General features: G+C 45.1%; 1 protein-coding gene across 7 annotated transcripts in view; it reads right to left on the bottom strand.

The window, feature by feature from the left end:
* CTBP1 (C-terminal binding protein 1) overlaps positions 1 to 27,199 on the bottom strand; it is a 1,555,004-nt gene that overhangs the window by 65,098 nt on the left and 1,462,707 nt on the right. For all 7 annotated transcript variants that reach the window (XM_078678645.1, XM_078678646.1, XM_078678643.1 and 4 more), the window contains one exon: positions 1,115 to 1,245. In XM_078678645.1, the coding sequence (XP_078534771.1) occupies positions 1,115 to 1,245 (131 nt within the window). The remainder of the gene's footprint in view (positions 1 to 1,114; positions 1,246 to 27,199) is intronic.

Below are 27,199 nucleotides of genomic sequence, written 5' to 3'. Positions count from 1 at the left end.
GGAACAGACAGTAAACGGGTTCTTCCTGCAGCCTAACGTACAGTTATTTACATGTTCATGAAGTTTAGCAGCAAGAGGTTCATTTAGAGTGTTTGCTGCGCTTTTCAAATAAAGTCAATTAACAGAGCGTAAATGTTGTTTTCCTCTGCAGTAGATACAGCGTCCAGTCTCTAGCAAGAACGGAATTCCTATTGCTCTTACTTCTAATGTGTAAGGCTGATTTAAGTCATCTCCACAAGAGGGGTTATTCCTATGTTTCCGTCCATGTTGTAGGGCGGATGTAGGATCTCAGTTTCATACCTCAACCCTTTCATATATAGTTGTCTTTTTGATCTCTAATAGCCTATCTTTGGTGAAGTATTTTCTTTCTATCGAGAGGCTGCCACTTTTGGTTTGAGGTGATATTTTTGTTTTTTAACAGAAAGCAATTTTAACTACTGTTAATGATCTTTCTTTATAATCTTTCAAACTCTAGCTGGATTTCTTTTGTTTGTCCAAGCGCTTGTCTTTTATTTTTGCTAGCTTTAAACATTTCGAGGTGTTTAACGTGCAAGTCTAACTTTTGTTCCTGCACTCAACTCAAAGAACTGCAGATACACTGTCTTAAGGCATTGTGTGTTTCTGCCCTGTAGACAACACGAGAATATCCTTAGGGAGTGTTTTGGGAACATTTGCATTTCAAGGTGTTGCAATCTTGACTATAGAGTCCCGAAATCTTTACTTAGTGCATCGTCCTGTCATCTGGCCCATCGAGCCATGCTCATTTCAGATATGCTGTTTGAGCTATGCCATTTTCGGTGTTATAGTGTGATGAGCCCAGCATGAATTATTTATATTTTTCAATGTTTTGATTTGAATAAAGACCATGCAAACTTATGGTGGTAGATTAGGCAGAGATTGTAAACGGTAAGCTTGTCGTTATTAGCACATTTTTAATGATACTTCAGACAAAGGTTAATGGGGATTTTCTCCATAATATCTCCACCCAAAATGTCATCGAAGGGACCCATGAAAATATGTATTCTCCTTCAGGGATCTCCAATTGTGAAAGTAATTTAACTCCACTACAAAAAACACATGATAACAATATTGTATTAAAACACAAGTTGAATACCTGAAAGGCTCGGACTCATGGACGTCTAAAGCGGCTCCTCGTATCCTTCCTTCTTTCAGAGCTTGTGCGAGTGCTTTTTCATCAACCAAACCACCCCGTGCTGTGTTGACCAGAAAAGCACCTTGTCTCATCTATAAAAAAATAGAAAAAAACTTTTCAGAAAGAGAACTGAAAAAGCACTTCCCTATGTTATTTCGCTCAGTCTTACATTCTATACTTCTTGGGACCTAGGAGTGTTCAATCTTGCTCACCTGCCCCACAACCTCCTGGCGCCAGTACATCAGCCAATATTGTGTTGGATACTAGTGTAACATACTGTTTGCGAGTCGAGAACAGAGCGAGCAAAAACCAAGCTCGACTGCTTTTATTTTCTCTTACATAGTATCACTTCATGTATGTAAAACTTGTTAATATGGACATCAATACGTTTATCGATAACAATGAACTGTTGTCCTTATGAATAGAATCGCCGGTCTCGAACTCCACATCTACTCGGCACGCAAGTATGTAGTCAGGCAGGTCCTGCAAACTAGGCCCAGAATGGCTCACAGGTGGGAGGGTGCATAGATAGCAGGCAAACACGTGGGAAGGAAACTCCTGATCAATCCCACAGATAGGTGCAGTGACATTACAATGGTCAGGGGTGATTTCCCCCAATAAAGGACACTTGGCCAGAGGTGGTATGCACGCTTCTGAAAACACCATAAAGTCTTATGCCATATGAGTTAGGAACACACCACCAATCAGGACCTAGCACACAACGTGTACATGCGCCCCCCTATGCCGGACCTCTGGATACATTCACTACTTGCCACACTGGGTCCACGCAAGACAGAGACACACCAGTAGTAACATATGAGCATTAATTTGGTAGCAACCAACATTCCTCACCATCTATGATGCGCCGTAAACTTTTATCGGTTGTTGTGATATTGTATATAAGTTGCATGCAAAGCCAATGCAAATGGAGACAGTCCTCAGACCTCGTGCATGTAACCGTTGTCCTGGTTTAATTAAACAGACTGATCCTGTCTTGCCAAACGCCTCTTGTCTTCTGTTTTTACTAAGGAATTCGAACCCAAGCAACATTTTGGCAAGCCAGTTAGGAGGGATTGGGACCTTGTACCCGACTGCAGCCAAAGAAAAGTGACCCCGTCCAGACCGATTCGCGTTGGACAAAAACAAACATTGACAGACACCGCAATTCATTGAAAGTTCTGCTGAATTCGCAGGGTGGAGGTCCGTCCTGAAGCAGCCGTCACAGTGGGTACGAGACTACATCTGAACCTGAAACATGATCTTTTGAAGCGTTTGGCATTTGCCAGACTAGGAAGAAGAGCAAAAACATAACCTGAGCGCCATGCAAATGGTCGTTTGAACTGTTTATGTAAGAAATTGCAAGCGTTGAGCTCATAGTACGTAAAATTGTAAGACTGCACCTCGTACAAATGACGGTTTGACAAACCAAACTAGGAAAAAGTTATTCGAATTGTATTTGCCAAATTACTAAATTGTCATGGATTCCTCACTAAAGCACATGGAAACTAACTTCCCCAAGCAGGTAAAAATACTAAATAAGTTTTGCAAATTGTAACATTTACACACAAAGGCATACACATTTCCCTGCCCTAAGGGGGGAATATTTGACATGAACATAACTGAGCACACTAAAACAAATAGGAAAACTAAATATGCAGGTCAAAAGAGAAACGAGCGAGGCATTATTAGAATTACAGGCCATCTTCAAAGAGGCCAAGAGTGATAGCCCAGCAATGCCGTTAGCAAATAAACCGTCAGCACCACCCCACCATATGTGGGTATCGACGTGCTCACACCAGCTCCCCTTGCATTAGGCTACTCAAACCAAGCAGTGATAAAGCCGACAATCTCTCCACCGAAAGAAGGTCAGTCAGATCTAAGCCTGAGAGGAGCAAAACCAAGCTGGCCCAGACACCTCCAGCACAGCCCAGGTTCCTAGGGAAGATCCACCACACAAGACATGCGACACATCAAAAACGGGTAGGATACACATTCCCACTGGGTCAGGAGAGCATATGGTTGTGTCCAAGAAGTTTGTAGTGATTTTCAACAGTGAATCAGCAAGCTTGGGAGAGGTAGGGAGTCCCAGTCCCCCGGGGACTGATGACGAGTGGGTCTACAGGACTTGCCTAGGTGGCCAAGGAGAAAAGGGAGGGTGATCTCAAAAGCAATGTCAGGTCAACAAAAACATTTCAAAAGGGGGTGGTGATGGACAGAGTATCTGAGTTAATCAGAACACTCCTACCCAGTCAACAGATCAGGGCTTGATCCATCACCGTTTTTTTAGCTCACTGCACCATCCCAGTTCAGAACCTGGCTATATGCAAATTAGTCTGTCCCTGGCCCATTGCATCATGGGAACAGGGCAGACCAAACTACCAAGCCAATTCTTCACTGGAAAGGAAACAAGCTTCCGGGGACCGGTTTCTGGCATTACAGCCGTCTTCGGCCCGGCTTGCTTGAATACTGATGGTGCAGTGAGCAAGGGACTCATGTCTGAGCATACCCTTCCACACTTGTGGTGGCCAAAATATTTCAAAAGGGGGTGGTGATGGACAGAGTATCTGAGTTAATCAGAACACTCCTACCCAGTCAACAGACCAGGGCTTGATCCATCACCGTTTTTTAGCTCACTGCACCATCCCAGTTCAGAACCTGGCTATATGCAAATTAGTCTGTCCCTGGCCCAGTGCATCATGAGAACAGGGCAGACCAAACTACCAAGCCAATTCTTCACTGGAAAGGAAACAAGCTTCCGGGGACCGGTTTCTGGCATTACAGCCGTCTTCGGCCCGGCTTGCTTGAATACTGATGGTGCAGTGAGCAAGGGACTCATGTCTGAGCATACCCTTCCACACTTGTGGTGGCCAAAATATTTCAAAAGGGGGTGGTGATGGACAGAGTATCTGAGTTAATCAGAACACTCCTACCCAGTCAACAGATCAGGGCTTGATCCATCACCGTTTTTTAGCTCACTGCACCATCCCAGTTCAGAACCTGGCTATATGCAAATTAGTCTGTCCCTGGCCCAGTGCATCATGGGAACAGGGCAGACCAAACTACCAAGCCAATTCTTCACTGGAAAGGAAACAAGCTTCCGGGGACCGGTTTCTGGCATTACAGCCGTCTTCGGCCCGGCTTGCTTGAATACTGATGGTGCAGTGAGCAAGGGACTCATGTCTGAGCATACCCTTCCACACTTGTGGTGGCCAAAATATTTCAAAAGGGGGGTGGTGATGGACAGAGTATCTGAGTTAATCAGAACACTCCTACCCAGTCAACAGATCAGGGCTTGATCCATCACCGTTTTTTAGCTCACTGCACCATCCCAGTTCAGAACCTGGCTATATGCAAATTAGTCTGTCCCTGGCCCAGTGCATCATGGGAAAAGGGCAGACCAAACTACCAAGCCAATTCTTCACTGGAAAGGAAACAAGCTTCCGGGGACCGGTTTCTGGCATTACAGCCGTCTTCGGCCCGGCTTGCTTGAATACTGATGGTGCAGTGAGCAAGGGACTCATGTCTGAGCATACCCTTCCACACTTGTGGTGGCCAAAATATTTCAAAAGGGGGGTGTAGTCTGGTCTGCCCTGTTCCCATGATGCACTGGGCCAGGGACAGACTAATTTGCATACAGCCAGGTTCTGAAACTGGGATGGTGCAATGAGCTAAAAAACGGTGTTGGATCTAGCCCTGATCTCTTGACTGGGTGAGAGTACTCTGCTTAATTCAGAGACTCTGTCCATCACCACCCCTTGTTGTAAATAATTTTGTCCACCCTAAGCGTGGAAGGGTATGCTCAGATGTGAGTCCCTTGCTCATTGCACCATCAGGATTCAAGCAAGCCGGGCCGAAGATGCCTGAAATGGCAGAAACCGGTCCCCGGAAGCTTGTTTCCTTCCCAGTGTAAGAATTGGCTTTTGTAGTCTGGTCTGCCCTGTTCCCATGATGCACTGGGCCAGGGACAGACTAATTTGCATACAGCCAGGTTCTGAAACTGGGATGGTGCAATGAGCTAAAAAACGGTGTTGGATCTAGCCCTGATCTCTTGACTGGGTGAGAGTACTCTGCTTAATTCAGAGACTCTGTCCATCACCACCCCTTGTTGTAAATAATTTTGTCCACCCTAAGCGTGGAAGGGTATACTCAGATGTGAGTCCCTTGCTCATTGCACCATCAGGATTCAAGCAAGCCGGGCCGAAGACACCTGAAATGGCAGAAACCGGTCCCCGGAAGCTTGTTTCCTTCCCAGTGTAAGAATTGGCTTTTGTAGTCTGGTCTGCCCTGTTCCCATGATGCACTGGGCCAGGGACAGACTAATTTGCATACAGCCAGGTTCTGAAACTGGGATGGTGCAATGAGCTAAAAAACGGTGTTGGATCTAGCCCTGATCTCTTGACTGGGTGAGAGTACTCTGCTTAATTCAGAGACTCTGTCCATCACCACCCCTTGTTGTAAATAATTTTGTCCACCCTAAGCGTGGAAGGGTATACTCAGATGTGAGTCCCTTGCTCATTGCACCATCAGGATTCAAGCAAGCCGGGCCGAAGACGCCTGAAATGGCAGAAACCGGTCCCCGGAAGCTTGTTTCCTTCCCAGTGTAAGAATTGGCTTTTGTAGTCTGGTCTGCCCTGTTCCCATGATGCACTGGGCCAGGGACAGACTAATTTGCATACAGCCAGGTTCTGAAACTGGGATGGTGCAATGAGCTAAAAAACGGTGTTGGATCTAGCCCTGATCTCTTGACTGGGTGAGAGTACTCTGCTTAATTCAGAGACTCTGTCCATCACCACCCCTTGTTGTAAATAGGTCAAAAAAACAGCACGTAGTTCAGAGCAAATGAGACAGGCCATTCGGCGCGACAAAGGGAGGCGTGAGATCCTGCTTGAGAGAGAAAGGACACGTGACCAAGAATTAGACCAAAAGCACAGGACATCGAGCTTCCCACATGAGGGAAGAGGAGATAGGTATAAGGGGCAGAGCTGGGGCAAAACGGAAAAAGATTAAAGGCTACTAGCAAGGCTCAGAGTCACACCATGTGCTCGTCAAAGAAGAAGGGCTGACCAAGAAATCAGGGATCAAGGAAGTCTGGTACTCACCCACCTGTGACCCAAGAAGAACATGAAGGCACTTTTACGTGCACACGAGGAGAGCAGCAACGAGGATACACTATGCTCCACATGAGTGCGTGGCAAAGATAGACCTACCCCCACGGAGATAACAGCAAAAGAGAAAGGCAAGAGTTGTGTGTGCCCGTTTTGTGATCTGTTAACAGACTGGAATGAGAAGAGGGACCAATATGACTGGTCTTAGCCTAGGGAAGGATCTTTTGAGCTTGCGGAAATGGCAGTAGCGGAGGATTGCATCAGACATGAAGGAGGAAATCCCAACAGGAACTTCCCCTACATGCAACAATGCCTCGCAAGGTGGGAACGCTCTGTCAAGGATAAACGCATTGGGCCATCCAGGTTTTGTGCCCACTACAGCAGAAGGGCGCGGCGGGGGTTATATACGAGCCATGGGCCCAGATGGACAAAGAGGGACAAAGAACAAAGTTACAGCCGTTGCTGTATGGGGCTGAGAAATGGATTACGTGCTTCGAGAAGAACAACGCAGGTATTAACATAGCGATAGGCGCCCTTAAGAGCCTGTTAAGCATCCTAATTGGTTGAACAGACAAACATTGTGTTCGGCCAAGCCCACATTCCTGCAATAACGCTAACAGAGACCCAGTACGACGGGCTGTGTTTAATTCATACCAGATACGGATCGCCCTGAGAGAAATATTTCCCGATGGCCCACAATATGGGGGGCTAATGGCAGAGACTGCGAAGCCAGAGAAAAGCATAAGCGAGTTCTTGAATAGTATGAGGGAACGATGGGGACAAGAGATCGGACAGCTGTGGACCGATGAGGGCCCACATTTCAAATTTTTCTACAATATTCTTACAAAGGGGGTACCTACCGAGATACAGAATGGGCTGGACAGCATAGTTGGTTCAGATACCAAACCCTGGCGGGAGATTCAAGCTCATATACTTCACTACCACAAAAAGTAGCAAGAAACACATAGAGAAAAGCAGGAGCAGGCCTAAGGAGATACTGCAAAATTGATTCCACACAAATTGCACAAAACAAAACTGCTCGAGGGGGCAGTGATGGTCGCAACCATGCAGTTGGCACCTGTCCCAATGGGGACTCCAACGCGAAACCCCAGAGTGTTCCAAACCGGCTATGGCACTAGAGGAAAGAGAGGCTGGCAGCAATCAGAACCTGGGGAGTGCTACTATTTCCTTAGGCCGGGTCACCTGGCAGAGAGAGATGCCGGTTAAAGGCATACCATTAGCATAAAAAGCAGAGATTAATGAGCCAGGGACAGCCACCATAAAACTCAAAGAATGTCCCTCCTCAGCGCCAAGCACAGGGGAATCGGAATGCACCCTACATCTAGTCACAGCGAGGTCCCCCGGTTATCACACAACCGCAGCAGGGATCCAGCAATTAGGCAAGCACGTGGTGGCAGCAACCACAGACAGGGAATCCAAGGCAACAAGGACCGGGCCACAACACCTACAGGGAGGGGTGACAGTGTGAGGAGGTAGTGCCTCCACGCAGTCACAGAGCCAAAATGTGGAGTAAAATAAACCCCCAACAGAAGAAGGAATTACCCCAACAACTTAAAATGCAGTGCTAAATAATCACTTATCCTCTTTCCCACAAAACTGTCAAAGACCAAACAAGCATTGGCATAGCCAATAGGTCTCGCATTTGGGAATTTATAGTTGTTTAGCCAGAGCTATTGTCTCTGCCAATGTTTTTAAGCTATGTTGTAGAGCATTGTGTCTGCTGTGCAGCATGCTGAAAAGTTATAATAAGACAGAGTGTTATAAGAATGTTTTGCTACCTTAAATACAACCAAGAAGACATTATGCACAACTGAACAACCGTATTAAAACCAGGTGAAATGAGCTTCTCATGTGCACGATAGCAAGACTGGGCGGCTAAGAGGAAAATGAGGGAACCAACCCTGGGTATGAGGAATATTTAATTTTGCTATGCCGGTCGGAAATAAGGAAACTACCAGGTCCTATTTGCTTTCAGGGCTATCCATTAAACATTTAAGTGTGCCACTATCCCATTGATCTATGTTAACAAACGGGACGTTTCTTAATTTAATTGCACACTGGGAGATATGATGTACAGAAAGGCATCACACGAGGTACACTGGCTCACAAAAATAATGCAAAGCGATTTATTTTAATACATGCCGCCTCCCTTATCGGTAAACGATGTAAGACCATCCTAAAAGAACATAAAAGGAGAGTCACAATACACTGAGAACTATATGTTGCAACAGCGTGACCTTTCGGTTTCCTACAACATGTCAACAGGCAAAAACAGCATGTGTGTATCGCAAAATGCAGCACTTTTGTGTTCCCACCACAATGATTCGTCTTTTAGTCAGACTGAAAGGAATTGTAGTGCAGACTGAATGATTAGCCATCAGCAGATTAGCTATAACACTGAACCTCTGCTTTGATTCTGCCACAGCCTAATTTGTGGTCTGGAGGGGTGGAGCGGATTAATGCCTGTGCGTGGCCACCAACAACCAAACATGATTGAAGTCAAAAGGAGTCCGTTCTGGAGGCTCCGGCATGCCAATACATGAATCATGTACTAAGGAAAAAAGTCACAATCATTTCTTGTTTAGCCAGCTCCCTGCAGTGGAGAGATGTAGCACGCAAATGAACAGCGTCTTCAAGTGGTTAAAGTAGAAAGAGCCCTTCAGAAAAACTGTGTCGAGGTTGAAGGACTCAAGTAGTCACCAGGTACAACACCTGTACAGGATTATACAGAGTGTCTTGCCAAGTATAGTATAGGTCACTTCTTGCAGTGTGAAGAAGCACGCCAATGGTGGGCTGACCTATTCATTATTCTGAAGACCTAACGGCAAACAGGTGCAAAAAACTCATTTGTAACAGTTCTACGCCGACAGTCAAATATTTTGCCGGGTGTTAGCATAGCACCTTGACGAAGTTTTCCTTCACCAGCTTACACCTGATTAAACATCAAGTTAATGAGTTAAGAGCCAACTTTAAGCCCAAAAATAGTATCCAACTCTTGCTGTTATGTATGCCTGGTTCAATTGCAAGGTATAAAAACACAGTGTAAAAACTGACTGCGTCTGATTTTTAGTAAACGCCCGACTTCGAAAGCCTACGCCACACCTCTACATGACTCGGGCAGTTATGTATTTTTTGTATATTTTAACAAAGACCTGCACGCAAGTAAAGTGCTTGGTGCTTTAACAGATTGCAAAATGTATTTGTGTATTCAGTGCCTGTGAAAAGAAGGACAGATTGGGCAATGAAGCTGGGAGCAAGTAGAGGCAGAACGGTGCCTAACTCTGGGGAAATTAGGTGCAAGGCACGATGTAAAGCATCAACTCAGGCCAGAGCACAACACTAAAAACATGCAGCAAGCAAAATGTTTTTAAGGGTACAAATCACACAGTTTGCCATTATGCCAATTGGACAGCACACATGATGAGCAAAGGCAACAGGACAACGGGAGGGGGGAGAGAGCAAAGGTAACACGTACAGCTGGAAGGAGGGGCGGAAGCAATGGCAACATGGACAGCCTGAGGGGGGCAGGGAGGAGCAAAGGCAAAACAGACAACGGAAGTGGGAGGGAGCAAAGGCAACATTACAACGGAATGCAGACAACAGGAGGGGGCGGGAGCAAAGGCAACAGCACAACGGGAGGGGGCGGGAGCAAAGGCGCATGCATACGACACGCACGCACACATGAGAATGCTGCTGGGGAGCTTATAAATACCTGTTTCTATGACAAATTACATAGTACGCATGTGTAAAATGACATGCATGCGTACACACGAGGATAGGGCACAAACAACAGTAATAATGTACCAGACTGCACTCGTATTTCAGTTGTTAAGATTTCCATAAGAAGGGACTGTGTGCGTGTCCAGCTCATCCTCACGGCAATACTCCATGGGAGTTAACTTATGAGAAAAGGTCAGGCATGCACCAACCATTAGCCATTTTCAGGCCACGATTTTCGAATGACACCAATCCAAAGCAGTGGGAGGAGTCAGACCCCACAAAGAACATACAACAGATCACCTGACAGCGCAAGCGCTGTCTAAGCTCGACCTAAAAAGGACCAATAAGGCAACAGTAGGGGTTCACATTTTTACATGCATCCAGAAATACAGGGTGATTGAGAGCTATGTCGATCAGGGGTCCGCACCAAGTTTGTCATCAAGTGGTGATTCCAGGGGGGAACCCCACTCTGCTGCTGATCTCCCAGGGTGGGGTTGGCTGGCCACGCCCCAGGGGCAGGGTAGTCTGACGAGGGTGCAGAACTGTCTAACAAAAAGACACCCAGGTCACATGGCCAAAGTCAAAAGTGATGCCTTCCAATCACCAAGTCGTAGGGTCCACATTCTTGGGCACTATGTCTGGGGTCGATGATTCCTTCATGGCGTGTAGTCCCTACAGAGCATCTAAAAGTTTGAAGTCTGCGAATCAAAAGGTAGCCTCCCTTTCAGTTAAAAGAAGTCATCATTGGGGTGGGGACCATGTTTTTTTCCTGCACCTGGGATGATCAATGAGCTACAAGGCTTCAGCATGATGTTGTGTCCAAGCCTCCTGTTTGGTAGTTTCACCAGGGTGACCAGGCGTCCTAGATTTGCTGATACAGTCCCAGTTTTTCATCACCACCCGGCAGACTTTTGGAATGGTATGGTCAAAGCCCCAGGTTTTCAGTATAGTCAGGTTTTTGGTGTTGTATGTCAAATATTAACTTAGCTAGCTTTTTTCTATGTTTTCCTGTTTTTTTGGTTTCCGAGGTCCAGTCACCCTCCCACACACTTCCAAAAAGCTATTACAGATGCACCAGCTCTTTAGGCAGTGCACAACCGTAGAGACCCCAGCGACAAGCTAGGGAGCCCACCAGTATGCTGAGAGAAAGTGGGGTGTGGCCTGCGGGAGATGGGGGTGCCGAGGATGGGGGATCCCAAATCTTCACTCCAGCTCCAGATGAAATAAGGGCACCGGGTGCTCTCACCTCCATACCAACCATAATGTCTAATGGTGCTCCAACCTTGCAGGCACCATCCAGGCAAAGCAGTTGGCACCAACCTCGGACACCAGGATGCAGCATAGGTGGGAGAAAAGGGGGCCACCGAGCCACCCTCAATCCTCTACCCCACATGACAAGCGAAGCAATACATCACATGAGATTCAGGGAAACGCCGAAAACTAAAGAAAAAAACTCTCAAAGCTAGCTCAAGAAGAAGATTTCAGGTACAAAGGCGGGGACAAGATGAGGCAAAGCCAAGTAACTTAAAGCCCATAGGGAGGGCCATGCCATGTTACACACCACATGCCAAGAACACATGGTGTATGTGCACCAAAACGTGTTCACAGCACATGGCAGACATTAGCATCATCTGCGTCGATCCTCTCCCTTCCTCTTCCCACATGTTCCACTCACCTTTAGCCGTAAGCTAAACTGGGCATAAAAAACGCAAGTGAGGGTAGCATCAAAAGATGTAGCCCTCAGCTGAGAAAATAACTGCTGTAAGGGGCCACACAGCAAGCGGACCCTTAGCCACCGGGCAAAGTGCCTATGACAAAAATCTAGCATCATCCTAGAACTGACTAAAAGCCAGAATTTTATCCCTCCCTATGCTCATGAGACCAACCCACAAACGTGTTTAGCACCAATCTAAGCATCTACTATTGGCAGGTAGGGGCTCAACAGCTTATAAAAAGATTTGATCCATCTAGATAACTAATTATCACCCTTGCTCCCGGAAATTACTAAAACATACCCAAAAGGGGTCACCTTCCAGTGCCTCACAAGATCGTGATTAGTGGAATGTGGAGATAACACCCCAAGGGTAACATACAGGGACTCCGAAAACCATTAATTATGGAGCATGTGTAATTTTTGGAGTTAATGATAAACAAAGTTCTTTCAAAACAGAGAAGACAACAAAAGGTCACCAACATGATGAGTCATCAACCTCCACTAAGAAAGAAAGAGAAAAGGGACAATTTCCGAACTTAGGCCAATGGAAGGAGGAAAACCCATGGCGATGACACCCATGAACTAAACACCACTAACATTTTCCAATTCGGCGGAAGAAACACAGCCACCGAAGAGCACAGTTGGCTTTGAAGGAAATCACACCTCAAACTACAATATCACAATAAAAGTTATGTATATTTTGTGCATATCTACCCTCTGTTAACTCTGGATAATCCCACGATTACTTACCATTATGGAACTGTAAGTCAAAAGAGAGCCACTAATTGGGAAATACAGCGCCTGCTTAGGGGACTCTAGTATGTCACCTACAATTACACTAAACTCAACACTAGCATCCCACAAGTACTTCATAGCGCCCTCTTACGTAAAAATTGGTACCCACATATGACCTCAGTCAGCCAGGTCATGTTATGTCTGTTTGCTGATCCCACATGCAGCAGGCACAGATAGGCTTTATCTGTCTCAAGAGGTAGCCCCCGAAAAAATGCAAAGTGCCTAATTCACCTTTACTTATACAGGATAAGGACCAAGATCCAGCCCAACAAGATAGAACCTCATAGGGTAGTTGTAAACCTGACCTAATACGACAGTAACCCAACAGTGTTATACTTCTTCACTGAGCCCAATGATATCCAAAACGAGCTGAACAGGATGCGTAGAAAAGGCACCATAGGGGAAGATACTGTTTGGCCCTGAGACTTCCCAGAGAAGAGATTCTTGGAGGTAGCAAATCCCCCAACTCAGTGCAGATACACACCTGCTCCTTTAGCGTAACTGGGACAGTCTTCTTTAATAACAAGTGGTCTTCTGACATGGAGTTCATGTGTAGGACCGTTCAAGTTTGGGGATAAAAGGGGGAATATGTTGCATGTGGGAGCATTCAATGAAAGCATGGCTAACCCGTGTCAGGAAATCTGGAACACCAAGTGTGGAAAAGTGTAAATTCTATGTTAGCATAAGTGGCAGCCATTTCTACTGTCACGCCCATTTAGTTTGTGTCGTATTCATTTTATTCTCTGATGTTCGCCCTTTTCACCCAGCCAGTGTCCTCAACTTTAATCTGACCTCTCTGACAAGGTCAATCTGGTGTATGTGCTGGAGGGCTGCAGCTGCCGGTGCACCTGGTCTCAGATGTTATCAAATGATTGCTTATTGCACCATAAACATTCTTACTCCCCCTCCTCACCTGCTGATCACCTGGTCACCCATCTGCCCTTGTTTGCCTATAGCTATTTCCGTGCTTAAACTTGTTTCTTCCAGTTTTTCTTCCCATGCGATTACACGGCAACAACAGTATATAAGGTTGATGGTTTTTGTATTCAAGGTACTTCCTCCCACAACACTTTACGGTGTTGATTGGACACGGTCCCGCTCATGAGTATTTAATAAACTTGGTTTGTTTCACTTCAATCCAGTGCCGATCTCTCTTTTGTTAGTCTTCGGAACGTGGACGAGAGGGTGACACTGCACCAGTGTTCCCTCACGAGGGTACATTTACACACAAGGTGGGTGGATGCACCTGGCTAGAAGGGAAAGGTCAACCCCTGATTGTACAGAAACTTACACTGTATTCCTTATGTTTCAGAGGAAAAGGAACGCTTCCAATGAGCATGAAGGCTAACTGTGGAGCGATATTGCACATTACGGATATGCAATGGGGCACTCCACGCTTATGGATTTCTACTGGCAGCATGGTGAACACGCCTACACCCAACTGATTCCCGGCTGAAAGGGGCTGTGCTCCCTGGTGACCAGGCACCTCCACCCCTGGTCATTCCAGGAGAAGAACTAACAGAATTGTACCAGCACCCGTTACAGAAAAAGACCACCTTGCTGCACCAAGCTTGTGAGAAGAGAGAGGAGGACTATTTTGGCTAGGCTCAGTTCAAGGACATTCCAGAAGAGCTTAGACCCTTCGCAGAGGCACAGCTGGGGGCAGGGGAGTCGATGCTCTTCATCACCCTACTGACAAAACTAATGCCCACTGCCTTCAGATAACCAAGTGGGAAATGCTCAAAAGGATTACCAGCAAGGAGTTCGGCCTCAATTTAATCAAGGAAGAAATGCTAGCCATCCACCTTGTGGTAATACAGCATCCTTATATGCTGGACTTAATTACCGCAATGGAGTGAGGAATCTGCTCCAAGATTGGTGCTGCCTGCTGCATTTTCATCCCAGGGAATGGCAGACAATGGAACTTTGCACTTGCCATGCAAGCACTGCATATTTTACAGAGAAGCATGCTTGAAGAAGGAGGCGCCCCTGAGCAGGAGTAGTTTTCCAATTGGCTCTCCAGGCTCCCACGATAGATATCAGGTCTGTATAAATCGCTGTTGCCAGGTATTATTGTGCTCTTGGTGGTTTGCGGGGTTTTACAATTGGGGATCATCTGCTGTAAAAACGCAGTACCCAAATTAGGTAGAATGCAAGTAACTAGAAAGTTTGTTGTAGTCAAAGGCAATCAAAAAGAACAGCAGGAGCCTAATAAAGTAATGGTACAAATGCCTGAGTTAGAGTAGTAGACGAAGCGACAAGGAGGGAACGTTAACCACATTGGTGCTAAGGCAATTCCCGCTGGGTGCTGATTGATTGATAATCCCATTGTTCATGACAAGGTCAGCTCGTCATAAGCACAGGAGCAGTGCACTGCATGACGAGCTGACCTTGTCATGAGCATGGAAGGGGTTAATATGGATATTAGTGCATTTATCAATAAAAACAAACTATTGTCCATATTAATAGAATCACCCGAACGCCACATCTATGGCGACACACAAGTATCTAGTCAGGCAGGCCCTGCGACCCTTGATTAACGAATGATGGGTCACAGGTGAGAGGGGGCATAGCTGCCAAGCAAACACCCGGGCAGGAAACTCTTGATAAATCCCACATATAGGCTCAGCGACATTACAATGGTATGGGGAGATTGCCCCCATTAAAACACACATGGCCAGAGGGGGTAAGCAAGCTTCTGAAAACACCATAAAGTCAGATGCCAAATGGGTTACGATCACATGGTCAATCAGGACCTAGCACACACAGTGATTACACGCTACCCATGCCAGACATCTGGACACATTCACCACTGGCCACACTGTGCCCACACAAGGTTAAGACCCACCTGTAGTAACCTTTTGACCATTCATTTATGACCCTAAGGCAGCAACCAACATTCCTCACCATATATGGTACACTGGAAACTTTTATTGTTGTTGTATAAAAGATGCATGCAAACACAATACAAACGGAATCAATCCTTAGACCTCGTGCCTATAACTGTTCTCCCAGCCGAATTGTTTAATTAAACAAACTGTTCCTGTTTTGCCAAAACGCCTCTTGTCTTCTGTTTTTGCTAAGGAATACGAACCTGAGCAACAAACTTTTCACAGTTCAGTTACTTTTTTCAGAAGCTTAATTATGTCATTAATGTAGATAAAGTACATATAGTTTTTAAAAAAAAGGTTTTGAAAGCAAAATGAAAAGAGCTTACCACATACTTCCGAACTATATTTGATAGTTTGTATACTAATTGTTATTACACTTTGCTTCCATCTAAGCTGTAAGTGAAACAATGTGTAATAGCCTGATAAGCGCTACTGGCTCCTCTGTGGGAGTGGTGTCACAGGAGAGGCCACGCCCTGTTTAAAAACTGAAATTGGTCTGGCTACAGACAGAGTTAGGGGTCTCAGAATTTATCTCATAAATACGCTGAGAGAAGCGCCATAGGTCAGTCTCTCTCAGCCATCGTTTCTTAGCACACTGACACGTTGATCAGCCCACGTGCCAACCAGTGGCTGTTTTATTGATCGTTCAAATAAGGTTTGTATTGTTTCCTCTTTAATGTGCAAGTGCACCAGAGGTCTGTGAGGCAAAAATGCCCAGCAAAGAAATAAAGCACTATGTCCATCAATAGCAAGATATCACCACCACTAGGAAGCAGGCATTCACTCTTCAGTTCCAGCAGATCAACAGGCAGCCAATCAGAGGACGCCTAAAGGATCGCTGGTCTTTCTTCATGTCAATCACTAACCGAGCTAATTACCACAGCAATATGTATGCAGTAACAGCATGTCATTTTTCTATAGTGACACATAGGAAATGGATCAGGAGAGAAATAAGCGTTTCAGCCTCAGTCAACCACATTCTCATGACAGTGGGGTGAACATCTTGGAACTAAGTAAAACATGTATTACAGACTGAGATTTTTAGTACTACAAAACAAGAAGGCTGGTATTATATATTCTATTGCGATGTAGTTTGTATGAGTGGTAGTGAAAAATCAGCCCATACAAAGTTTAGTCAGTACGTTAATTGTCTCGGCCGACGGCATAGTACCTCACCTATGGACTTTCCTAACTGGACAGCACCGTCCTGTGAGTCACCACAAAGCAGTCGCCAACGCTATTTTTTTGAGGATGGGACATGTCCTTCAGGCTCGTTTGAAAGTTCTTTTTTCCCTGTTGCCCTCCAGCATTATCTGTATAACCTTTGGCATATGTGTGCAGTGGTGCAAGAGAGATACAAAACTGATCACCCATGCCGCAGAAGTATACAAAATGTTTGGGGTGAATTGTTCATTGTGTTTTTCAGTAGGAAATCTAGACTGAATGTTTGAATTACCTTCAGCCACTGGCAATCTCTAAAACCACAATAATGCCCATTGTTTCTTGCCCACAATGCCACACTAGATAAAGGCCCACCGTATGCAAATCAGTGAGGACCCTGTTCCTCATCGTAACAGTCGGTCTCAAACTGCAATGTGAGTCCGCCTCCAGAAGAGTCCACAAAAATCCCAGACTGGTTTCGCCCCAAACGATGGACTGGGATGTGGCCCAGAGTAATTATCAGTGGCTGGGATTAATTGCGGCATCTCACCTATCACTTTTTGTATACTTCAGTGCGATGCCTTAAGGGCAACAGGGTATGCTTAGACGTGGCTCCCATGCTCACTGCATTAACTGAATGAAGCTGCACCCAACTGAAGAACCCCATCTTGGGCAAACCCGTACATGGGTTACTAGTATTTTGGTTCAGAGGGGAACTTCTTTGCAGTTCTGGCTGGACTGTTTCTACCGGACAGGGCCAAGGCAGATTTGCATAAGGACGGGTCTAATCTGAGGTGGCATGCTTGGCCATTAAACAATGGATTGGGATGCTCTAAGAGTAATTACTAGTGGCTGAGATTAATTCAAGCATCTCGCCTATCACTGTGTTCTTTACTTCACTGCAACGCCCTAAGTGCGACGAGTATGTATAGATGTGGGTCCCCTGCGTATTGTGCCACTGGAACCAACATGTAAGAGCCCCAACTAGCGCAAATCGGAAATGGGTTGCTTGTGTTCTGCTTCAGAGAGGACCAATCTTTGCAGTCCAGGCTGGACTGGCCCGATTGTCTCCAGATCAAGGCGGATTGCATATGGCTGGGTGTAACCTAAAGTGGCATGGTGGGCAAGGAAACGCTAGACTGGGATGCTGCTGTGAGTAATCCCCATTGGCCAAGATTAATTCAAGCGTGTCACCAATCTCTTTTTTATAACTTTTTTGATAAAACCTGGGTATAACAGGGCATGGCATGCTGTACCGACATGCAGGTATCATTGGTTTGACAGAGCATTTTGGACACTGTATCAAGCCTTTTTCTAAAGTCGAGGTGGTGACAGAGTTTTAGAGGTCTAAGGCATAGATTCATCAAACAAAAATCCGCTCGCAACAATGCGAGCGGTATTTTTGCATTTGGGATGCATCATCCCAAATGCAAAAATCGCAAATAGAGAATTCGCTAAATTGCGATTATTTGCATTTAAGGAATCTCAAATTGAGATTCCTAAATGCAATGCATGAAAGTTTTAAAAATAGCGAATTCACTAATAGGGCACGCAAATTACAATGAAGTACAACTTCATGGTAATTTGCAAAAACTTTTAAAAATGCACTTTTGTGTATTTTTCAAAGTTTCATATGTGAACAGATCAATTTCAGGGGTGCAACAGGGTGTCCTTTTGACACCCCTGCACCCTTGAAATCACAATCTCATTTTGCGAATCGCTAATTGCGACTCGCAAATTGAGATTGTCTTACCATTCATTCCTATGGGCCTCTAGGTCCATAGGAATGAATGGGGAGGTCTTCCTGAATTGCGACTCGCATATAGGAATTCTAAGAAATCGCTATTTTTTAAGAGATTTCTTGATGCATTCCATTTTGCTATTCTTTATTAGCGAATCGGTATTTTTCGCTATTAAGGAATCGCAAATTGGGTTGTTGATGCATCTGGGGGTTAGTTTTGTATGGCAAGCCTCAAGAATCATACTTCAATTGCATGTCCTCCTTCTTTGGCTCCCCCAGAATCATTACCTATACTCAATACATCACTGTTCCTGGGGCTGAAGTTTAGTCCTGTGCATTTGCTGAAGTTACTATACTTTTGGGTGTATATGAGAGGAAATCCTTATCAACTGTATACTCTCATATTCTCATTTTACTGGTGGAATGCGTACACCATCTAGAAATATTGCCAGGTTTTAACCGTACTCTGCTATTGATTTTTTGTATACGAAAGAGATGGAGCGGCCAATGGTCAGGTAAGTAGAGGAGATAAATAGCCTAATTCTTAATACGAAATGTAATGCATTTTTCATAGTTAAACATGGCTACTACCGAGGTCAAGACATACAATTTTTAAGTCCATTCCACTGGAAAATGTGACCCACCTCTCCCAAAAAATGCATTCTGGAGACATTATCAAAAACCATAAATTTTCATTATTTTCTTCCAATTGCACTATTCACCATATGGGCTTGTAGAGATTGATAGTTCAGCTTTTTATCTCTTCTATATTTCCCTAAAAGACCAAGTTAATCGGAGTTACAGGTACCGTCCTAGATTAATTCCTAAATGGTGTGACAGACTTATTTCTATTAACCCACTTTTGACTTGAGGAGTTCTCCAAGTGCAGACTAACCCTCTCAGATACTCCCAACAAGATCAGACATCAGCGCTGGTTGGTGATGTAAAGGGACATGTAGTGGGTACAGCCAGCCTTGACCGGTTGTGATGTAAAGGGACATATAGTGGGTACAGCCAGCCTTCACCGGTCAGCGACGTAAAGGGACAACTAGTGGGTACCTCCAGCCTTGACCGGTCGTGATGTAAAGGGACATATAGTGGGTACAGCAAGCCTTGACGGGTCGGTGACGCGAAGGGACATATAGTGGGTACAGCCAGCCTTGACCGGTCGATGATGTAAAGGGACATATAGTGGGTACAGCCAACCTTGTCTGGTCGATGATGTAAAAGAACATCTAGTGGGTTCAGCCAGCCATGACCGGTCGGTGCTCGCAAAGGGACATATTGTGGGTACAGCCAGCCTTGACCCGTCGGTGACGCAAAGGGACATATAGTGGGTACAGCCAGTCTTGACCAGTCGGTGACGCAAAAGGACATATAGTGGGTAGAGCCAGCCTTGGCCAGTCGGTGACGTAAAGGGACATTTAGTGGGTACAGCCAGCCTTGACTGGTGGGTGATGTAAAGGGACATATTGTAGGCACAGCAGCCTTGACCGGGCAGATCATCGGCTGACCTCCATGGTGCGTGCATCTGTTTCAGTTTAGCGAGCAGGTCTCAGTGGTAGAATGATCCTGGTTAGGTGTCGGCGTCAGGTATTAGGGAAGAGCCCGGTCCTTCCGGCTCTTTGGAAATCCAAGTGAATGTGAAGACTTCTTATTCTTGCAGGGGGACAGTTTCAGACATTAGCTGTCTACCTGGCAACGAGGAACACACTGATGCAGGGCATTCTCACCTGACACAGCTAACCATAACTGGTCTCCTTAATGGATTCTGAGGTTTGGACTAGAACCACCCCTGACTGAAGATTTCTTTATGGAATTCGTACTGTGTATTAGCATCGGTTATTAGCAAGGTTAATATACCACTCTACTCAACCCAATTCTGACTAAGAGATTACATTTGCGACCTGCGAAAACCTGAAATTAGAGTTGTGTCCCGTTGTTTTCCCCTTGCAAAGGTTTCAGGGTTACGATACTAGAAAAACAAAAACATAATTCGGCGTAGTAAATATCAATCTGCCTATTAGGTCTGTTTGTTACCTGGAAAACTCGCTAAAGGTGGTATTTATGGTCCTATTAAGAGCCCTGGCACGGGATATCAGTATTTACTGTTTGGGAAAAGCCATCTGTTTTCCACACAGCTCGTAATCTAGGTCTTGTAGAAACGATCAATCAATCAATCAATAGTTTATAAAGCACGCTACTCACCTGTGAGGGTCTCAAGGCGCTGGGAGGGGGGGGGAGGTGTAGCTCCGGGTCAGTTGAAGAGCCAGGTCTTGAGGTTCTTCCTGAAGGTGTGCAAAGTAGTGTAGCGTCTGATATTGACTGGGAGCTCATTCCAAGCAGAGGGGGAGGGTCCAAGGACGAGGACCTCAGTCTTCTCAGAGTTCAGCTTTAGGCAGCTGCCGCTTACCCTGGCTGCGACGTCTTTCATTCCTTCTTGGGAGCCGAGTTGGGTGTCTTCCGGGTTCTTCGTGAGAGAGAGGATGAGCTGGGTGTCGTCGGCATAGGATACTATGCTGAGCCCATGCTGTCTGATGATGGAAACGAGGGGGACCATGTAAATGTTGAAGAGCATTGGGCTGAGCGAGGAACCCTGGGGTACCACCTAGATGATCTCTGTGGGTTTGGATAGGAAGGGAGGGTGTCGGATCCTTTGGGTTCTGCCGGAGAGAAAGGAGCGGATCAAGTCGAGGGTGGTTTCCTGTATACTGGCGTTGTGTAGTCTGGCTGCAAGGGTGTGGTGTGAGAGTGTCGATTGCTGCGGAGAAGTCTATTAGGATGAGGGCCGCAGTGTGGCCCTGGTAGAGTAGCATGCGGATGCCATCGATGCAGCGAGGAGGGTGGTCTCGGTGCTGTGGTTGCTGCTTCCTTAACGAAATGTTCATTTTGACAAGTAAATATACTTATAAACACAGGAATAATGCTAAGCATATATAACAGAAATGCAAGGTGCTTATTCGCTCACATAAGTAAATAAAAAAGATTCGTTCAAATATAGAACCATTAAGCTAATCTCGGACAGTTTTTGTAGCAAATTGTGAGGCATGTGAGACACCATCCAAGTATGTCATTAGGGGTGAACCCCTAGCAAAGATCACTTACAAAACTGATTACAAACAAAACTGGAAAATAAAAATGTTAAGGGCCTCGCTATCATGGAGAAGCGCCCAGCACTCAGGAGGAATTTTAAACTTACACCATGAACCTATCCAAAATATTCTGCAAGCCCTGCTTCTGACCACAAGAGGGCACCAGACATTCATGATTTACTCAGAGCAACAAAGTTGCTAGAAAGTTTGACACTGGAAAAGTTCAGAGTAGAGACACTTGAGTGGGTAGGAGTGGACCCAGCAAGACAGTTAGTTGGTTTACGCGTTTCACATTAGTATAGTAAACATGGTTTACTTTAATATTACAATTATTTCGTCTTCTGAAAATATTTTTTACAAACATTAAAAACTAAATTCTGCACAATAAATGGGCAGTATTTCTAATATTTACATTTAACTACTGAGAAGCATTATGCTTCTCAATAAAGCAAGCGCTTACATACTTTGCTACCTCCTAATGGAATACCTGAACAGTGTGAATAAAAAGAAGCTTGCCTGAATGGAGCCAACGAACGAATGGGTGCAGAAGTAAAAACAATGGATAGGCGTGATCTTATGTTTTCTGATCTAGGTCCTGTGAGGTGCCTTTTCTCCTCTTTGAGGCATTATTGTTTTTTTGTGTGTGTACCAGACTTTAGCATTAATATTTCTTTGCTTTTGAAAACTAAAAGAGGCTTGCATTAGCAGCAGCAGGACTGGCCTGAAGTTTTACTAGACCTGTGATGTCACTTTCGCTGAAAGCATGGAAAGAAGCAGATCGGAATTAAAACCAGTATAGTAGAAATGACACTACTCGTCATCAGATTCGAATACATTTTTCAATGAGGAGTTATAATATTTCTTAGTTTTTGAAATGTTTAGTTATTCGCTGTCATTTATTTCTCTTCCCCTCTGTCCTTTGTTTAAACTCGCTGAAGCAGTTTACTGTGGCATGCCGAACATTACTGAGACCCTTATAAACGTTTTTTTGTCATTATTAAGTCCCAAACGCTTTTGTTGGTCCTGGGCTTATGCTTTGCCATCCGCCCCGCCCAGGTGAAAGAGATAATTTACTTTACAACTGTCAAACCTGTGGCCGTTTTTTGAGTGTTCACTTTTCTTTAAAGAAAGGTAGCTAGCTGCCTTTTATTTTTTCCAGATAAAAAAATGAGAAGAAACTCATCCTCTCATAGGCGTGGGTGCCTAGTTATTGTTTGAGTTTGAGCAGGCCTGTCTGGTCTGAGAAACGATGTATAACTAAGGAAAAACAAGCACTAACAAAGCTCATCGTTTTGACTTTCTGCAAGTGAAAAAGACTTTACAAGCTTCCTAACATCACTAGTACTGCATTAATAGTACAGCAACAGTGTAAACTTTCTCAAAGCACAATGCACGTACAAAGAACCAAGGTGGCGCGAGCACAAGCTTCCTTCCACTCACGCAAGGTATGGGCACAACTAAAGCACAGGCAAGAGCGCGAGCTTTCTTCACACACAGAACAGCCACAGAACAGCTTTGCTGCAAACATTCTTTGATCTTGGGAGCATGGAGTGGTCATGATGCCTGGTGTCAATGCGACTAAGCATTGGAACACGAGAGATCCAGAAGAGAAACACAAAAGGAACGTTTCAATGTTGAGTGAGAGTTCAAAAGAATTACAAAGACGGGCCTGTGAGTGCTCACACACTGTGTGTAGTCTTTGAGGACAGGACAGGGCTCATCTAGTATAGAGTGTTTAATACTCAATGTCCCATGCGAGCATTGCTACTCCTTTCAGAAGCCACAGCTAACTTATGGTGATACATTCTGGAAGTTACATCTGGAATGCTACGTCAATGTCGGGGGGTAGGTACCTCTGGTTTTATGTCAACTGCTTGAATCACCAAATGGATCATTGTGTCCAGTTGTCAACGCCTTACGAGCTCTAATGCCACTCCCCTATAGAAGTCTGCATAGAACAGGGGTTGCTCAACAGGCAGGCACCCATCTACTCAGGTTTGGCAACTTTATTAACCGACCAGACTCCTACAGTGTTGGCTTGCCATAAACGTTACTCGTTCAGCCAAAAGAGTATAACGTTAAGGGAGATATTTCAATTTGAACAGCTCTACGCTCTACATAAATTCTAAAAAAAGCATAACAGCTGTTCAATCGAACAAATGAGGCAAGAACGTAAGACTATGGTTATGATTTGGAAGCTGATCTATAAAAAAGGAAACATATGAACTTGATACATTTGTTTGCCACTCCATTTGTATTACAATGACGAAAATATGTTCAATTAAAATTAAGAGCCACTAACGGACGACGAATGAAATTGTTTGTATGAAATTCACTTTACCGTATACATTTAAAGCCAAGTTGCATTTATGTTTCAAAGGAAGCCCACAACCTAGTACATCCAAAGGAGAAAGGAAATCAGACAAAAGGGCTTAAAATACTGGCAACGCTATTAACCGTAAATTTGGATAGCAGGTGTTTTCACGCATGAAAATGAATAAATGGAGAAGTCACCTGTATGTAAAAAATGGGACATTATACTTACACTTAACTTTTCGAGAATAATAAAGCCTTTAGTGGATTATTCACTACAATCACACCACTTTTTAACAGCTACATTGTTCGGTAAAAATAAAAGTAAGCAACTTGCTTTGCCACTGCCTACTGTCAGAATTCTTTTTTTTCCAATTTGATTCATGCCCTAGCACTCACTGGAAGTAAAGTTCTATATGCTCTAAGACATCCTTACCTATTAAAACACACACACACCATGGCTCAACGCTTGTGAAAGCATGAAGGTTTTGAACTCATTCTATGATGAATAAAACTTAGAGATCAGACAATTGAGTCTCGATGTTGACCCTTAGTCTCCAATGCCTCCCTCAAACATTTTCTGCTCCTGTATTGCAGACGCATAAAATTCCACAAGGAGGACGCACTAGGCACCAGGGATTTTTTTGATTTTTTTTGTGGGGGGCTTGGTGTAACTTGAATTGATCCCACTCACTTTCCCACAATGCCCTGCAAACTTCAAACTTTGCGTGAATGGATAAGATCACAGATCTATTTACATTTCAAAATGCTAATTTCTGGAATCTGCATCGATTCAAAAATTGTCAACCACTCAGGTCTCACGTCACCACATAAAAATGGAACCCACACTTTTTGAGGGTGGGCCTAGCGGGAACAAGAAGTTACTACTCAAAACGCAATACAGATAATCTTTTTTCCCATTCCAAACCAACTTTTGTTTTTGCAGTGTGGGTATTTGTGGATTTTGAGGTTGTGATCGGCTGCCACCTAGAGAAACCTACCAAACCCACAGATTTCTGAAAACTAGACAACCAGGAAAGTCCAGGATAGTGTGCGTTGTGCGACTCTTTAGAGGTTTTCTTACCCAGAAGCCCTTGCAATCCTCAAACTTTGGGTAAAAACAAACACAAGTTCCATAATCTGTGGGAGTCAACACATTTTCTATCACCCAGCATTCCCCCCTATCTCTCTGAACAGCTAAAATGCATTTCCTCACCAGACAATACTGTGGTGGCTGAAAGGAGCCCCTGGAGATTAATGCATTACCACTTTCTCAGTCTGAGATGCCTTTCCCATCACTCTCTGACTTCTAAACCAGTTACCTGAATATAGTAGCACAAAAATGCTTGGACTTTTTTCATTGACTCTGCTGCCACTGAGGCAGCCACGTCTTTCAGATCAGGAAATCCAGTTATGATAAAGCCAGGACCACTCAGCACTGAAATTTACCATGAACACTGTTGTGAACCAAACTGCTGCAACTCACTGGTAAGAAACAAAAACATACCCGGACACATATGATATGCTTTTTCCAAACAGATGTATTCAGCTAAAAACTCAGTCGCCAATCCCTTACAAGACCTAGGACGGAAATGCTGGGTGCTTTTAAGGCAGACTTCGGTTCAGCCCCAGGAATTAAGTATATCCTGGTCTGCGTCCTGCATGACCTGAAAGTAGCTGCAGATGATAAGTTTTAGGGGCTTAATTCTTTAGACCTGAAACAGCATATTGATAGCTGTTGCCAAGTCATCCTGTGCCTTCGGCACCACCCAACTTTTTGATGACTGGTACTGGTGGTGGCTGACTGACTGTCTGACTCTGGGCTCTGCCCAACCATGTCCAGGGCCAGTGCTATGGCTGAAAACACTTAGAATACAGTGAAAACACCTACATACACTAGGGTACACTACGGGTTGGGGTACCTTGTGATTGGTATGACCTATCCATTAGGGCCCTAGTACATAATAGGGCAGGGGGATTGAAACTACCCATCAGTCACTAGTATAATAATGGGAATGGCCGTTTAGAGGCCAGCAGCCTTTTCTGCACTTGAATGTGCGCAGTGCTGAAGCCTGAGGTCTTTTTAAAAGTGTCTCTGTGCTACAGGACTGCTTTTAAAAAGCAAATTGTGCCCAAATTCGACTTTTAAGTTTGGGGCACTTAAAAAAAGGTTAACCTGCAATGTTCTGGCATATTAGGTACCCCCACGGTCTCCCCTAGGTGTCCCAGGGGTGGGGGGGGGGGGGGTCAGGTATCTAGAAGGTGGACCTAGAAGGTGACCCACTTGTGGGACACCCCCGCGCCGCACGGCCACCAGCTGCTGCGTGTGCCCCCTCGCTGTGCCTAGCTGTCTCGCCGCCGGCCTCGCGGCCGCTCTGCTTCTCCCCGTGTGTTTCTATTGTCAGTTTACCTGCGCCTGACCCAAGATCACCTCTCCTTCAGGAAGAAGCTCAAGACCTGGCTGTTCGAGCAGTAACGGCACCCCCCCCCCCCACACCAGCGCCTTGAGACCCTACGGGGGAGTAGTGCGCTCTATAAATGACTTGATTGATTGATTGATTGATTATAAAAATGAGTTTTACATGCCCTGGGTAAAGTGAAATTGCACATTTCACTCCCCACATTGTGATAAAGTGCTGCCCAAAATCGAGTTGGTGGTAGGAGCACTGTGGAGGGAGGATCTACAATATTTTTACATATTCAGAACCCCTAAAGTCTCCCCTAGGTTTCCTGGTGTGGGGGTCCTGTAGATATATGTAGCATACTTATAAAATATGTTTTAATAAGCCTCAAGAGAAGGGGAGGAACCCAGTGTAATTTACAACCTTACCCTGTTCACCTGCCACAAGATGATAGGATTAAGGAAGGAGCAGATGCAAGGGGGAGAGACTATGGAAATTACCCATCCTAGGGGTGTGTTTAGCCAGCTCTTCCGTCCCTGCTGAAAATGTTGACATATCGAACTTTGAAAGGAATAGTGGTTTCTGGGTTAGCATTTTGCCACACTCTGCAGGAAGTGGTCTGACCTTTGGGTGGAACCCTGCAGCTCATTAGACAGTAGTGCCCTCCTGCTTGACCCCAGAGAACACTGAATAAGAATCTGAGAAGGGCGGTGCCGCTCAAATCTGCTGCTTGAAACTTAAGAAAGCAAGGCAGGCCATGCTGTTTGATGTGCATTTCCTAATGGCCTGCACTCTGGCGATTGTGCCTTTTTGCACCATTTGAAACTACAGCCCTGTGGGTCAAATCTGCTTCAAAAGGACTAAAGAGTGGACTCCCTGCAAGCTACAGGTTAACAGAGCTCACCTGGAACGTCACCACAAGAGTCCCCAGCCTGGAGTACTACCAGTGGATTTGTAAGGGTTTTGTTCAAGTGGATTGTGGGAATTGAAGTTGGAGATTCCAGAACCTTGGATTGTGTGTTGGATACTTTGGGACCCGCAATAAGAACTTCAGAAAGGAGTTCTAACAGGAACCAGCCTGCTGGAGGGGG

The sequence above is a fragment of the Lissotriton helveticus genome, chromosome 2_2, assembly GCF_964261635.1.
Source record: "Lissotriton helveticus chromosome 2_2, aLisHel1.1, whole genome shotgun sequence".
In the NCBI taxonomy this organism is placed as follows: Eukaryota; Metazoa; Chordata; class Amphibia; order Caudata; family Salamandridae; genus Lissotriton; species Lissotriton helveticus.
Note: the sequence above shows the minus strand (reverse complement) of the source record. Positions and strands in the feature narration are given on the sequence as shown.